Source organism: Egretta garzetta, unplaced genomic scaffold (assembly GCF_000687185.1).
Source record: "Egretta garzetta isolate BGI_Z169 unplaced genomic scaffold, ASM68718v1 scaffold570, whole genome shotgun sequence".
Classification (NCBI taxonomy): Eukaryota; Metazoa; Chordata; class Aves; order Pelecaniformes; family Ardeidae; genus Egretta; species Egretta garzetta.
In genome coordinates this window covers 565,679-583,056 of record NW_009258485.1, presented here as the reverse complement: position 1 = coordinate 583,056, position 17,378 = coordinate 565,679, and the positions used below count along the sequence as shown (strand labels likewise).

General features: G+C 37.5%; 1 protein-coding gene across 4 annotated transcripts in view; it reads right to left on the bottom strand.

Moving 5' to 3' along the window:
* LOC104131806 (catenin alpha-2) overlaps positions 1–17,378 on the bottom strand; it is a 468,889-nt gene that overhangs the window by 51,646 nt on the left and 399,865 nt on the right. For all 4 annotated transcript variants that reach the window (XM_009645015.2, XM_009645023.2, XM_009645031.2 and 1 more), the window contains 3 exons: positions 15,989–16,081; positions 15,546–15,702; positions 12,018–12,218 (listed from right to left, as the gene is read on the bottom strand). In XM_009645015.2, the coding sequence (XP_009643310.1) occupies positions 12,018–12,218; positions 15,546–15,702; positions 15,989–16,081 (451 nt within the window). The remainder of the gene's footprint in view (positions 1–12,017; positions 12,219–15,545; positions 15,703–15,988; positions 16,082–17,378) is intronic.

The window sequence follows — 17,378 nt, the reverse complement described above, 5'->3', positions numbered from 1 at the left end:
TATTTCTATGTTTCTATAACACAAATTAGTCTAAATAACATAAATGCTTCTATACTCTTTATCTAAAAGCTATTTCTTAATCATGTTTAAAATACTCAAATGAAGGAACTTCTACCAACTCCTCAAGGAAATTGTTCACAGCCTAACAGATTTCAGATTTTTTTCCAAAAAAAAGATAAAGGTGCTTGGTTTAGTTGACCATTGCAATTAAATTCTCTTCTTGCAATATATATTGTAATTTACATTTAACATCTAAACATTATATTTGGAGTACAATTATTGTTCTCCTTTTTTTTTTTTTTTTACTTGACCTATGAATATGAAAGCACACAGGAAAAGTGGGCAGGGATAAATGCTGTATTTGTTATGCTAGTCTGGTCACAAGCAGACCCTCTGAAGTTGTAGTTTTAGGCACAGAGATGTACATGAGAGATATAGAAGTTAAATATTTTAAGAGATTATTTACTTGCTAAATCAGAACTCCCCCTGGTATCATGGAAATTGTTGTCAAAGTATTTAATAGGCAGCTATAGGGTCTTTGTTCAGCACCAGATCCTGCAAAATGTGCTACAGTAAGAAACACTCCTCACCAGAAATAAACATTTAATTTCTGAGAGATGTTTCAAACTCCTACATTACTTCACTAAAACAATGTTATTGGACTTACAACCACACTTTTCTTGAAATGGATGTACAAGAAAAACAAATAGGTAGAGGTCAAAGCAGAGCTCAATTGTTAAAGGATGACAGACTTTTCCATATTTTTCTATATTCTCTCTGTATGGGATTTCTTCCCCTTCTATCTACATTTTTAAAGTCCTTCAGTTCCGTCACTGAAGCCTTACAGCAATAATCTTCCAGACTGAAGCCCCATAGGTCATTTTTCTCACTATGCCACTGGAAAGATGCCAACAGTCCTGACTCCATTAATTCATTCAAGCAGCAGCAGTAGTAGATTCATAAGGATCAGGCCATCGGGAGGAGATGGAAAAGTACATTTTATTCATTTTGGTGAACATGAGGTACTAATTTTTGGCCACATGGGACTGCCCGTTGGGTGCGAAAGCTTCTTTCAACAATTTTGACCTTGCAGACCTGGCTACAGTTTAGTTCTTAATTTATGTTTTTACACATGAACGTTACCTACTGTTTCAAAATGGAAATAGATATTAAACTATATTATGAATTGCTTGCTTGCCAATTGCATTTTTACATCAGTGCTTATTTTTTATTAGACAAGCAAGCAAAAAAGTCTTAAACTAATAAGATGCTATTATAGTTTCTCTAAGCAAGTGTTGCCAGTAAAGGTTTTGGAAATTGAGTTCAGAACTGTATTATTCTCCAGTTAAGGTTATTGGGCCACACTTGAGGAGGTCCAAGACAACGATGTATGGGGAAATACCTAACTCATTTGCACCCGCAAAACCGCCAGTCTTCCTTATCTGTCATTTACTGTGCAAAGAAATATTCTTATGCCAACAGTGAAATAGCTACAAGCAAAATTCAGGCAAAGGCATAAAATCTCTATCTCAAGTTGAAACTCGTACATGCATCAGAGAGAGGAGGATTCATTTATTACATACAGAGAGATCGGCTATGAATTTCAGATTCAGAAGAAAATCAATACTTTGGGGAAAAATTAAATATTGGTTTCTTAGTTTGAGCTGTGGTCTTGAAAACAGTTATGCATACACTTAAGACTAAAAATGTAACCCATTAACATTTCTCAGTCTAACTATATGAATTAATTAGGCACCTGCATAAATGTTGACAGAATCAGGTCCCAAGATAATAGCAACACTTCTAATTTACTGACTTTGTCTTCCCAACAAAAACAGATTTTTAAAGCAGATGAGTTTTCAATGGCATTGAAAGTAAGATCACTGCCAACAAAATCTAGGTTGAATGTGTGCTGGAGAAAAACTGGGAAACAACAAAGTTAAAATTACTTCCATTTCATCTATTGATTAATTTTCAAAAAAATCTTTTTTTTTCTTTTACTCTCAGTATAATAGAAAACGAGCACATCACCATGGGTGAATTCATGCCTTGATACAACCTGTATTTTCTTATGAACCACCCTGCTCCACACAGAAAATATTTTCTCTAAAACTTTTCTTGTTTTTCTCCCACCACACCCATATCTCCTACATATTAAAATTATAAAATAATTATCTATTTTCTAAAAAACATATTCTCTATTGACTTTCCTATGGCAATCAGTTTGCACTGCAATGTCTGTACTTAAAACAGCTGCAAGTTTTGTTTAGTGATATGGGAACAATATGATCACCAATAGGGAAAAGTTAGGTTACATAACAGAATTACTGAGATAAAAAAAAAATAAAAATGTTTGGGCATTATTGTTCGTAGCATTAGAATATTAAGTTTTCATTAATATGCAAGATTAAATGAATGCCTGGCTAATGTAATGCACTTCTATGGCCTTATTATTTAGGAACTCGAATTCCTCACAATCCTAAGTAGATGTGAATGTTCAGAAATCTAGAAAGGTGTAATTAAGACATAAAAAAAGCAACGAAGGTCAAGCTCCCTCCAGGTGCATGGGTTTCTAATTCTTACTGGTATCAATGGGAGTTAGGAAATTTGGCCTGGTTTTATTCTACTTCACACATCTGGAAAAAAAATAATCTGTTTCCCTATAGCAAAGGGAGAGCAATAGATGTTTCCATTACATAATTCATCACACCTACTTTAAGCAAGCAGTTTGAGTTCAGCTGAATCAAAATTTTGAAATTCTTCTGCCCATTGAACAGAGAGGGAGGAAAGATGACTGGCTTAGACCAGATGTCTGCTTTGGACAACCAAGTTTAGGCATAAAGTAATCCCATTCTTGCACCAAAGCCTAGAACAGTTTTGGCTCTAAATCAGAAGGGTGTGCAGGAGGGTACTGGCTGAGCAAGAAGTGGCTGCTTTCCATCCAAATCTCACTGGAACTGAAGGGTTCCCAAAGGACTCAACTTTGGGGCATTTTTTCTAGCCAGAAGTCTGTTTTGAATGGCATCAACAGAGCTACTCCGCAGAGTTTCATTTAAACGAGACAAACACCTACTCAACTATTTCTAGTAGCCAGGGGTTTGGATGCAAGGGAATCACCCTTGTCAAAGACCAGAGGTTGTTCTCCAGACCAGACTGTCCTTAGACCAACCAGATGCTTGAGCTCTAGAGAAATGACTGATCTCATACACTCCTTTATATTCAACTTTGCCCTCCTGGCTAGCTCTTCGTAGCTCTGCATTCATTTAAGCATTTGTAGATGCCCTTCGGAAATTTGATTTTCTCTACACCGCATTCATAGAGACTAGACACATCATTTTAGGCGCCAATCACCTGGTCAAAATAGCCCTTAAGTTGCTGTAAAAGTCTGGTCTGACTTGGGTAAGAGCATTCAAGAATGACTTAGCAGTCTAAAGGTTTGGACTGCTCACTGCTAAAACTTGAAGGAAGGATCCCTGAAAATCTCACGCAGAGAATCTGTACTTGCACTAAACATCACCGTTGTGCACGTCACATAAATCAACAAAATTTTCCAGGATGATTGGTGGTATTGTAAGCTAAGGGTTATCAGGGGAGACTAATAAAGCAAAAATCCATGAATGAGCCACTACATGAAAAAAATGGTGCTCTGTTAGGAGAAAAGGCCAACCATTATGCAGATTTAAGAGGTTTTAGTGCAGGAAATTCACAAAGCGCTAGCTTAAAATTTCAGTGTTTTGAATGAATTTTCTTCTGGGTTTTTGGTTTGGTTGGTTTTTTGTAATTTTTTTTTTTTTTCATTTATTAACCCATTATTTTACTTAACTGAAGAAAGAATACAGTCTACTACTGGGAAAGTTTAAGTATTTTATGCAGGTATTTAAAAAATAATTCCTATGGAATATGTGACATACTCAGTTGAAGACAGCACAGTTTCTCAATTTAGTTTGAAGGATGAATAAGGAATCAAACATGACACCTTATTTAGCATGAAGTGTTTGTAAAAGTCTGTTTCTAGCAGAACTACAAATTCCTTATCAGAAGATTTTAAATATTTCATTAAATGTTTATTAAACCCTCGTCTCATGCCATATAATAATTTACAACATTTCAGTCATGATTATGATATTGTTAATTAAGAAGAAGCTTTATAAAGCTCTACTGAAATATTATACAATATATAACAGTATTAGACTAACTGGTTTTCTGAGAAGCAGATTTGATTTAAATATTTTGTTGCTTGGGCTGGCGTATGCTTCCATCTATGTATCTTTGCAGCACACATTGTGCATAGACATATCATGCATACACACACATATATTAATAATATTTTGGTTGTCATGGATGAGGAAATGCCCATATATAATTATGTCTGTGTTTTATGCCACTGGATTGGGTTTTCCGAGTGTTTACCAGTCTGTGCTCAGAGAAGCAGTCACTGACTTCTGTTACAGCTAAATACTCGTAAGTAAAAATGTGAGTCCTCAACAGTTCTGGATATCAAACCCTATGTGTCTCACACTGGTCACTCAGGAAAGAGGAAAAGCAAAACTACAGGAAAATTTGCAGCATGCTGGTTTAAGTGCTATGGCATAGAAAAGGATGAAACATCACTGTCCAAAGTGCAAGACCGCCTTTTCTCTTCTTGCTATTTATCAATTAGCTTTTCCCCCACTGAAATGGTTAAAGGACAGACGTAAAATGATGAATACGCATACCCTATAGCATTTTGCAGTAAACACAAGACTTTCAGGAAGAATCAGCCTTGACTGCCAACGCGCTGCATCACCGTTTTAGCCATGGACTGTAAACCCAATGTTCTAAGGGTGCCTTGAATTTATGGTAAAGTGCTGACCCTTCGGCCCGTACATGTTAAGTCAGTCTGCTGGCACTTCACTGAAGGCTCCTACTTTATCTGTGGGTCTATGCAGCTACGCAGTACAGACATGGTAATGCAACGATTTCAGGAAGTGTTGGAATTGCTCCTGTGCAGTACAGGTGAGCTGTACATTATAGACATTACTGGGGTGTCTGGAATTACATTAGCAAGTATTGAGAGATACGGACACACATAAAAGGAAAAAAAAACCACCAAAGCCAAACCTTCAAACTTTTCCTGATTGAATTGTCATTTGCAGAAAGATAAAATGTCAGGGGACAACCAAGGTAAGCAGTGTCTGCAGGGAGGTGCCTCATGGCCAGCACAGTAGGCAATCATGTAAGGAAAGGGTACATCACAACGCGTACAAAGAAGGATAACAAATGATGGCTGCAGGGACTTCTGTGTCTCACCAATTTCAGATGTCTCACTCATCCTGCCTACTTGTGCAAAGAAAGACTACGTACAGTGAGTACCCCCGAAATATTATTACTACTAAACGGAACTCCCTTCAGGTTAATATTTCAAATAAAAGCTAGCTGCAGCTCTTCAAAAAAAATCCCCTCAAGCCAAGAGTTGCATACTGTTGGACACAAAATGTCTTATGTAAGACAAGCAAAACACCCTTTCTGGCTTTAGCTATAAGTTTGTGTATATCTGTATGTAGGTGTGTGTAGGCAAGGGGATGCAAGGAATGCCAGTGTTTTTATTTTAAAAGATTACTGTACAGTTCACACTTAGATTCACAAAACATTCTGTTGGAGCTAGTCAATATTCACTGCATTTTTCTGCCTATATTTTCTAGACTTGGTATGACTTTTTTTTATACCTCCACAACCATCCTCCTTACTTTAAAACATAGCTCTCAAGAGCACATGATGTTTTTGAGAAGATTTGAACAGTGACTAAGTAATAACGGTTTATGAAGATGGGTGCTTCTATTATACTAACTTATTATTCATTATCCAAGGTGTCTGGCACATCCAAAACAGGTGATCCTGGTCATTTTAAACTCTCCTGGAGTTAAATTGCCTCCAAATCCCCACATTTCTTTAATTTTGTCATCCTTATCTTGACCTTCTTCCATTTCTGGAAGATCTTTAGGCCGTGGAGATCAAAGCTGAAAGAACTCTTTGGGGCATTCAGTGAATATCCTTAAAGTACGGGCTAACATCTTAAACACTGATGTGAGGACTGTTGTGTATGGAAAAAGATATCTTTGCCCAGCTGCCCCTAATGACGCCATGTTTTTGCCAAGAGGATGAATTAGCTTAAAGCCTTCCTGTCAGCGTAGATAGTAGTTTAAATTGTTCCGTTTACCTAGAGAAATTAAATAAAATTATCTTTTAGTGTCGTCTTTCTGATAAGGAAACTCCCCTACTCCCATCAGCCAAACTAGCATTTTTCTTTTGGCAAATTTTGCTTCTGTCTATTCACCTGTTAATTAATACATTATACAGCAACCACGGTGCTGACCCCTGAAGCATCACAGGATTTATCTTTCTGCCTGCTGAGATATGGTCATTTATGCTTTGCTTGTGCCTTGCAACCAGCTCCTAATCCATCAAAGGCCTTAACATTCACTCCATGGTTACCCATTTTCCAAACAGCTGTGTATGCAGGGCTTTATGAAAAGCCTTGGAAAATCTAAATCAATTACATTATATTCTCCTTTAGTACTATATTCTATTTTAAAACTCTAAAAGTGGTGAGAAAAAGAAATAGTATTTAAGCTTTTAGACACCCTGGTGATTTATTCATCTCTTATGTGTCTCATATAATTGTTTTATAATATATTTTAGATTATTTCTTACTGTATTCCTCTGCATATTGAACACAGTCTCTCTGGTTAAAAATTCTTTGGATCAAACCAAGCACTAGAGGAATATAATGTTGGGTATTCTCTGGTCCTTTTGTAAAATATCTTTTTTTTTTTTTAATAATGCATTAAATGCTTTTTGTTGGTGACACCTACACTTTTGGATTTCAGTTTGGCAAAACTTTAAAGAAAATGCTACAGTGCTTTGCAGAATAAAAGCCATAATTTCATCAAAACCCCTGGATAAATGATCTCATGTTCTCAGGATGATGGTACCCATAAGTTGGATTATAACTACCTGAAACTCCCATAAAACATGAATTTAACATCATTTATTTTTTAAATAGGCTCCATTTTGCAATTTTTAGCTCTCCCTCAGATTCAATATTTTTTTTTTTTTTTTATTACAGCTAGGCTTAAATTCATCATCTTGCTTCTACATTTTGTTTCCTTTCGTATAACTGCTGAAAAATCCATCTTTACCACATTTTAGTATTAGCTTTGATAATATCATTGAGCTGCCTTTTCCTAGTGATAAATATCTTTAAGGTTTGTCCTACTCACACTGATAAAACTCTCACAGGCTTATTGCTGAATTGCCAGTAGTGCTGATTTTCAACTTTAGTCCATTCTGATAAAGACAAAATAAAGAATTTGAGTCAAAACAGAAATCAGAGAGTGACCTACTTAAAAACAGCTAGTTGCAAGGTTACTAGGATATTTTTGAAAAATGTTAAAAGCTTAAACTCAAATTTCTGGTATAAATCAGATGATTTCAAATTTCCAAAGTCCTTCACCGGAGTGAGTAACTCAAGTGCTATGGTACTTGCTCTTCCAGGGTGGTTTCCAGTCACCCCAGTGCAAACTGAAGGGGAAAAAAAAAATATTGGAAACTTTTCACAGCCCTTCCCAGGCAGTTCTGGTCCCATTTGTTCTGCTTTTTCTCCTTCATTTCCATTCATTCCCTTTCATTACAACCCTGCAAAGCCTACTCTAGTTTTCCCAGTTTAAATTCAACCCTCTGACCTTTAAAGAATGTTACAGCTTTTTCTCCTTCCTCCATCTCAGAAATCTTGAAAAATAATATTCAACCTCATTGCCTCTTGCTTGATTTCTTTCTACAGGCAATTCTTTCAACTCGTTTAGAAACTCATACTTCTTCCCTTCAGCTGTTACAGCTTCCCAAGCAATTGCTGAGTAGACTTCGACCTCCTCCTTATTAAAGGCAACGAGAGACTCTCAGCCTCGGTCACTGCTAGTGCTGAGCGGTATGAGTGATCTCGTATGCAAACAGGAACTGTGCTCGCTGGTTTCTCTTACTCCCTTTCTCTTGCTTTTTGCTTTTTCCCATGCTTTTAACCTTTTCTTTCTCCTCTTTTTTCCGTTCCATCCTTTTCTCCTTTTTTTTTTTTTTCATGGACCATCTGTAACAGGATAATTTCACAGTTCTCTACCAATGTTGAATACCAATATAACATTTAACAGGAGCCATTGGCATGGCCCTGCCCACCAACCCCTGGGCTGTGTCTGACTCTGGTTCCCCTCACCGGGCCTGATCCTGACTCCCACCTGCATGCCCATGGAAGTGCCTGATGCCCACGGCTGGGGCTGCCCTCAGGGAGCCACTGGCCCTTGCTCTTCAAGAAACCAAGCTAAAGATATGAGTAAAACTTCACAGCGCCCCCAAAAGCAAACCAAACAGAACACACACACCCCCCCCGAAGCTCTGTTTTACTCCTGCACACAATTAACACCCACTAAAATCTACGACTTTTGTGTTTGTACCCAGCAAGCCCCACAGACTCTGTGGTTGTATAGTTTTCATCTTGGATTTACAAGAAAGTCAGCAAGTGAGAGTCAAGTTTTTATTTTGGTTTTACAGGAAAATAAAAGTACCCAATTTTAAAAAGACATTAACCAATACGTTACTCCCTAGTACTGCTGTCAGAGATAAGAATCGAGCCTCCACCAAGTACGTGGTGATAAAAGCAGTGGGTTAGTCAAGCACAGGCAAGAAAGCACTAAACCACTAAAAAAACCCCACCCCATATATTCCAAAGGCTGTAAATTAAGACAACAACCAAATAAAACTTTAAGGAGAAAACAGTTATTAAGATAAGGTTTGCATAGTATCAATTTCTCAGAACCTACTAATATTGTTTTCATTAAAGATTAATATTCTCCCCCCCCCACCCCCAAAAGCCATTAGCAAGGTGTGCTAACCAGTGTGTCTGTATTTCTGCACTATCTGTGGATCAAACCCAGTACTCGTATAACGGTATGAAATCCCTGGAAAAGGAGCTTAACAGAGGCTTTTCTTTCCTGAGCTGATAGTTAAAAGTAAATAGTAATTATAAGAGAAATGAAATGTGCTTATTTCCCTTCCATTGCCATTTAACTAACTTTTTCTTAGCTTTCAAAAACACTTATTTTAAAAATAAATAAAGGCTCAGTTAAAAATAAGGAGGAAAAAAAGATGAAAATGATAAGGCATTCACCACTGAGTTTCTCGCAGACATTTTGATATGTTCATTTGTGGGTGGAGCCTGACTCTAAATAAATCACTCTCATCATTCTTGAGTGTTTGAAAAAATCTGCACAGGATCTCAAGGTGATGATAGAATGGATATATAAATATATGCACGTATTCATAGACACTCAATGCCTCTCTATCCATAGTTACATGGATGGGGGTGTAGGCAGAGACCAGTTCTGGGGGAGAAGGCAAGGGATGAATGGGCAGTGCACAGAATGGTGTAGAGTGGCCTAAATACCATTTTCACCACTTTATTCTACAGTGATGAAATAAGTCAGTAAATTCTACCTTTTTTTTTTTTTTAAATCAACAATCACAGAGAAATAATAATCAATGCCTTTGTAAATGGCCTGAAAAACTGCAGATAGAAATTGTGCTGTAATATTAATGACCCACATTTGTGTCTGGCATAAATCAGTTTATCTTCACTGGCTCCATTGAATTTGGTCCCATTCCATCTTCTGAAATTCTGCTGCGCAATTTGTATGTGATGTACAGTTCTTCACATTTAAAATATATTTTTTTTAATTACTCACAAGTTTACTTACATTTTGTAAAATATACAAAATGTATATTTTTGTATTGAGGAACAGGGACTTGGTCTTTAAGTAATAAATCCCAGCATTAATAAGCGGATGTTGTCAAGATACACTTAGTCCAGAGCTTCTAGCACTTAGTTACAATTAAAATTATATTAAAAAATGCATTAAATATGAAATGTAAGTATTTACTGTTCCTATTGTTGATCTGTATAACTGTGCTTTATACCTTCATGCTTATATGCTTCAAAGGAGTCAGTTACTCCTTTGAAAAATTAATAATAAAAAATATCACAGAACATTAGGTCAGAAATTTTAGTTGAATAAAAAGTCTGAAAAGATGGTTTGTTTTGCTTAATAAAGAAATCTTAGGGACAGGAAGAATTCTTTAAAATCTCTCCTTTAACAAAAGGAGACTTTAACACAAGAGTGCAAAAACATATTTAACCATCTCAGATTGAGCAGATTATTTTCTTTTTGTGAATTCATAATACCAGTTCATAAACTTTTGCTACTAAGGTAACTTTACAGTACTCATTGCACTGATCTCTTGTTGGGTAGTAAAAAATAGGGGGACTAATAAAAACAAGTTTCGGATCCACTTTTGCTTCTGCCACCTAAAAACCCACATGACGTTTAAACTGGATCACTAAACTTTGAGCTAAAAAAAAAAAAGAAGCAAACCTTATTGCAATATCTTCAGGCTATACAGGGCCAAACCCGACCCTCTGGGTTCAAGCAGATGTAAAGTGAACGTGAACGTTGCGTAGGAAATAGCTGCGTAGAGCCAAATAGAGCGTGTACTGTAGGCTCAAGATTATATTATCGATGCCTGACCTCTCCCCAAAAAGGGCTCTCTGCAGCTCACAGGAAAGCCTGGGGAAGTTAATTTATACAGATTTGCGTGAACCTACAAGCGTTGTGGGAGTTCAAGGCACAATTTTCTGGTCATAATCACAAGAATCCACACTTGGGCTATAATTTCCAATAAATCATAATGAAAAGTCAGAAAGAGAAGAAATTCTGGATTTTGGTCATTGGGATTTATCTGTGCAGCTAGGGCTTGGTGTCCCAATTAGGGCTAAACAATAATAAACTGGGGATAACACTAACACAACAAGCAGTATTAAATCATTCCAACATTTTTTTTTAGCTCATTTTGCTGATTTCTATGCTCAAAGCTAACACAGAGGCTGCCAGAGCTACGACAGTTTTTGCTTTTCTATCTCACAGGGAGATGTCTGGTTGTTTTGTCTGAATGTTACATTTGCCGTGTCCTGAACTGGTGCATTCTCATTTGTTCCTTCTAAAATAATCTTGATGATTTTAAAGCCCAGATGAGCAAGTGCGGTGAGATAGGGGAGGATCAGCTCAGACATTTTCAGACATCTACACTACGTTCATCTATATTACTGCTGGTCACTTGTACGGTGAGTGGAGGCACAGTCCGTAAAGTCAATGAAATTCAAAGCAGGATTCATCTGAACAAGAGTAGACCACTACTTCAAGATGAAAGCACTTGATAGTATTGCCTGCACTGAACAATTCAGAGGCACATAGCAACAGATAATACCGAGTCTAAAGGAGTCTAAAATGGCCAGCTTAGACTTAATCACCTACACTTAGATGAATCCAAGCCCTGCTCTGTGAAGGCAAAAATATGTTTAAAAAAAAAAAAATAATCAATGTTTTTTCCCAGTCTACCCATCTAGCAAACTTTTATATTTTTTATATAATCTATTTATTTTATATAGTCTATATATTTTTAAACTCTAGCAGACTTTTATGGTTTTTAATCAGGTAATATATTTTCAGTCGCTCAAATGTATTTTCAATGAAAAATTGTTTTGTTTAGAAACACAACTTCAGTTACCAGCAAGTGCATTCACCTGCACAGACCACAGAGCAATGCCTGTAATGATTTTCTGGAGACATATAATACATAATCAACTGATTCAGAAAGAACTTGAAGAAAAGGCCGTGTATTATTTACTAAAATCATCGAAACTTTGATGAGGTATACTAGCCTTGATGGTTTAGCGAATCTCTTCTCTTATATGGCTCTTGTCAGTATGACTTCTGCAGGAGCATTGAGTAGAGAATTAAAAAAAAAAAAAAAATCACAGTCGTTAATTTGTTTGTTTACATCTTGTTTTCAAGCATAGGTTCCCCTCTGTGTTACTGGTTTCAGAGGACTAAATGAAAGTTTTAAGTGACAAGAGTGAACAATATTTCAAGTGAGCTTACCAGTTTCAGAGAGCAGTTTGGTAGCTTCCAGAACCTTCTCAGTATAAACTCCAGTTTCATAGTTTTCCATCTCGGCGTTAATGATGTGAATCACTCTGGCTGCACGGCCTCGGATGGCACCCGCAGTTCTGTCCAGTGTATCGACATCCCCCTCTTGGAGAGCAATCACACACTTATTCACATCTTCCAGAATATGGTTTTCTAGAATGTAGTAAAAAAAAATAAGGCTCATCTGAGTCTTCGTAGCAAAGCTTACTGGTTTGGTTAAATAGATAAAGTCAGTATGATAAAAAATTGGTACCTGTCCTTATCCAGGTCTGCAAAACAAATACCATTCTGTGATAATATGCCACATAACAGTAAAAATCCCAAGTGTGCTATTTATCTTTTAAAGGGACTGGGCTACGTCCTCTCACCTCTACTGCAAGTACCAACTTGTAATTCTTTGAAAACCAGTCACATTAATTGCAAACATCACACTGAATTTCATTATAATGAAAGTGTCATAAAAAACAATGCAAAAAGGAAAGCAGTCAAATATCATGCAGATGCTCTAATAAGCAGTTGGGCAATTTTCTGAAGATGAATTTACACATTCCTATAAATGTTTAACATATTTGGTTCATTTGTGCCTAAATAAATTAGAAAAGAAAATAAATCATTTTGAAAAGACAACGGCAAATGGCCTTTCTAGATAGCAGAAGCCTGGGCACAAGCAGTTCATCTCCTTTACTCCATCTATGCCAGAAATTAAGGGGTGAATTTTCCATGATACGCAGTATAACCACATGTGACTCTGCATATTCTGAAATCAGACTTGACAACAGTGAGTCTGCACAGATGAGGTGACATCCAGTAGCTTTACTGAATTCTTGGGAGGTGCATCATTTTTTCTCAGCTCAGAATCAGGCCATCCACATTCACGTGCTGCAGCATCACAGTTTATGTAGCTTTCTCACATACAGATCATGTGGAAGGATGAAGCACGTTTGGACTCAGTCAGACATTATTTCCCTGCAGCCAGTACAGTTAAAAATCATTTCAATAATAAAACTAAGTCCGAATTTCATATTTGAGCAATTTCACCCTGAGAAACTCAGCAACTCTACACAGCAATTTACTGTTCTGCCACAGACAGCACTAAACTGAAAATGAAACATTGTTCATTGTAGTATTAATAAATAAAACAAAATCAATCAGTTCACCAACTGCTTTTGGTTAATTATCCTTGGCCACAAAACCAGAATGACGCACTAATCTTCACTGTTAAAAATCCCAAGGTTGAATCATTTGAGGGTTTCAGAAACATTTTACATGGTGTTGAATGTTAAATTGTAACAAAATCTGAATGAAAACTGAAAGTCCCCTGAGCTGTGAAACAGAGTAACTTGCAAGGCAGAATTCTTTCTTTAAAAAATTCTCTATCCACATTTAAAAATTTGTTTTGCTAAAATATTTCTTCACTATTTCCTCCTCACCATCATCAATTTTTACCATGACATAGCCAAATTTTGCCTATCAGGAAGCGCTATATGGATTTGAACAGAGAGTGCATTTGGAATATGAAGTAACTGATTAAAATTATGGTCAGCCTTCTTTTGGTAGCCACTGTTAATGAAACATGCCATCAAATGTGACGCTCAATATGAAGAGGAGGAGGTGTCATTTCACGCGTTACGTTTAATCCGACCCAGCCCATTTTGAATGCTTCACTGGTTTAACGTCCAAAAATAAAACTACCCTGTGTAAGCTGAGACTTACAGCTAGCAGCACTGTGCTTTCTGGATACATGAGATGTTTTCTCATTTTTAATAGAGATGTCTATGGACAATATTAGAGAAAAATCTGAAACCAACAGAAATACTACCTCTCAGCTGCCTTGGAAAGTTTGGATCTAAGTCAAGACTATGTTAGAAGAAAATATGATTTGAGGGGAAAAAAAAAAAAACAACCAAGCAAACGTCATCCATGCAAATAACTTCTGGTTTTATGGATACAAGGGCTTGGAGTGAACAAATTCCTCAAACAAAGAACCAAATGGCCATTTAAGCACATTTGCCATCATTTTGGCTTGTGGACTGGGTCTGAAGTCAGCAGCTTGGTCTGCCCTTTCATTGCAGAACTAGGTCTGTTGAAAAGTGTTTGCCAGCTTCAAATCTCGGGGGGAAAAAAAAAAACAAACAACTACGTGCTACCAGATTCTGAAGTACCTTTTTAGTCTGAGAGTTCATTTTCTTGTCATGGCTTGCGATAAACACTCTAGCAGTGGTGTCGAACAGTGAAGTGTAATTATACTAAACCAAGCCATTTCCCTGTTACTAATAATAGCAGGACACAAGCAAACAAAATAAAGGGCAGGGCAAAAAAAGCAAATTAAGGTTTTTTTTGTTTTTAAGGATAACTATTTTTTGCTCTAAACTTTTGTTAGGAAATTTAGGAAAACTCCAAGAAAAAACTGTAGACTGAAATAAAATTAAGGCCAACTTCTCTCTCAAAGTTTGGCTCTTCTGTGACATTAGAGTAAGCTAAGCACACCTGACCCACTCTGTGTCCTTATTCACAAGGAAACCCACATCTTTCAAACTCTAATAGGAAAATGAGTTTTCTGCAGCAGACAATTAACCCAAGACGTGCAGCACTTTGCAATTATAGCATTCATGGTGTATGACTACATTATAACATGCACTCTGCCACAAGTTGTAGCACTTTATGAGGAGGATGGAGAAAAGACCTTGACCCAAAGAGGCAATGTCCTTCTCTTCTCCATCCTTTCTTTCTGTAAGGACTAAGATACTCTGTCTGTTTTCACAGAAGAGCTTGCTTTGCACTCTAATCCTTCCTAGGGAGGACAGAGAACCACAAAGATTTGCTGTTTCTTATACTGCTTTACTACTTCTCTCTGTTTGCTTGCATTGCTACGCCAATAACTCTGGGACCCAGAAGCGCTCCCCAGCTCTCTGGAAGTGTATACACTGCTCCTGTCCAGAAAAGATGGGACTCATACGCAGCATCTGCCTATTTCCTTTCTTCCTATCCCTCTTCAGGGCCTGGTAACCTGGTGTAGATGACTGGGGACCAGGACTGTATGGTACCTCTGCCCCACTGTTTAGACACACCTGATCTGAGCAAAGCTAGAAAAGCAAGGACGGAAAGTTCATCTTTCCTCCTCTTGCCTACAACTGCATGAGGACTCTAACAATCTTTACAAATACTGTCAGGCTGTCACAGGTCTGTAATACATTTTTAAAAGGTGGCCAAAATCGTACTTTGTGCCTGAGTTGAAACAAAGCTTCTCTAGAAATAGAAGTACAAATAGGATGCTATTTTCTGAGAGATGAAAAGCCAACCACTGCTACCAGAGATTAATTGGCATGGCTTGGTTGCTCCTACGGAGTGCAGAAGATCAGCATTCCAATAGGGACGGACTAATGGACTGATGATGCTTTAGTAATTATAGCTTTTTCTCTGCTCCAACTCACTGCATTAATTCAGGATTATATTTTTAGAAGATCCCCTTGATCCCAGTACCTGAAACAGAGAGGAAATCATCCACCGAAGTGATGTCATCAACAGCTTCCGTGAGAACTCGCACTTGTTTCTCCCACTGATCTTTGAAGACGTCCATGTTGTCCTGTGCTACTTTGCTCTGGGGTCTGGCGGCCAACGTGAGTGCAGCATTTATTACCTGTTATTCAAAATCATTTGTTATGAGGAATGGCAATTTTTTTTTTCACAAGGGAAAGGATAAATAGTTTACAGACTGTGTTAAAAATACAGCATTACACCCCATTCAATATGCCGGTCTCAAGACACAAATGTATTTTTCACAGTTCGTGGGAAGCAGGCAACAATGTAATGACAAAGGCAAAGCTACAATCTTCATCTAGGCTGTTTTCCCTGTCTCAGCGTTAACTGATGCTTTTTAATGCCAAAAGAGTTCTCAAGTACTTTCTAGCAGGAATCTTACTTACCTGTGGGCACAGACTATCAATCTGTGTTGCTGCCATACGGACTAACTTCACACCTTCTTCATTATTCGAGATTGAACATGCCAGATTTGCAACCTGCAATGAAATCAGCAGAATGAGAATCAAGTTTTAGGCAAGAAGGCCATTTTATACCTTTCCCTCTTCCTATTGAGCATTGCCTAGAAAGAAAGAATTGCATACAGGAGGAATGATACAGCATCTTCTGTGCTGGTGGACAGAAACCCATGTAGATTATTTCCTTACTAGCAACCTGAAGTAGCCAGCGTCATTAGATTTTTCTCAAAATCTTCCCTCACTGTCAAGTGTTTCACATCTGCCTCTACAGCTTGAAAATAATCTCCTGGGAAGTCATATAGAGAATGTAGAGCATCCAGACAATTACCTATAAATTTTCTTTCCCCACGGTTTCTTTTTCCTTTTATTAACCATATCCATTATGAATACTAGTAATCAGACTCATCCATATACTCTGAGCTTTGATGTCCTGACCCTTGGAATTTTCCACCCATAAACAAAACACCGATACCTTCACTGATACTGGGAAGCTACATATTCCTCAAGTATCTTCATTGTTTCAGATCCTGATCTTTTTATGCATGTTAAAATTGTTTTAATTCTCAGTTGGACCTCTTTATTTCTATGTGATTGTCTGCCCTAGAGTAAAACGTCCATTAGCAAGAGTATCATAACTTGGTCATGGAAAATTTCTCTGTTGAAAGCCTCATTCTGTAACGTATGCCTGAAGATCTCCTTCAAAGATGTAGGTACCTACACGTGTTTGCTCTGGCACAGCTTTGGGAAGTCTGAACCTCACAAGATTGCAGACTGTTTGGATAAGATGAAGGCAGAGGAGACTTGGAGACACCTGAATGACATCCAGCAATCAGATCATGCCTCCAGACCCTGCAGAGCTGCCTCTCTCTGTCTGGGATGCAAGTGGCAGAGCATGTTCTCCCAGTTCATACAGTGCTTCTTGCAGAAAATCCATTCCCAGAAGCTTTGTGCCAAGTCCATGAATCCACCAAGCATTTTCCAAACAGCACATAATTCAGTCACAGTGCACATAATTAAGCTCATCAGTGATATTTAAATCACAAAGGTACATTCTGGGAGGGGGAAGACAAGATATTTTTTTAATCATCCAAAAGTATGGCTCTTAATTCTAATCTACGTTAAAACAAACTTATAAAATTTTAAATATGCTTCCTTGATATTATTCACTGTGCCTGAAGGCATAACTATCAGTTGGAAATGATTCATGAATTAGTTCAAATACCCCCATCTTTCCAATTTTCCTCCAGCCTCCCCTCGTGGTATTAATCTGTTCTCGTCTCCAGCGCACATCGCCACGTTAGCCCTGGTCCATCTGTTC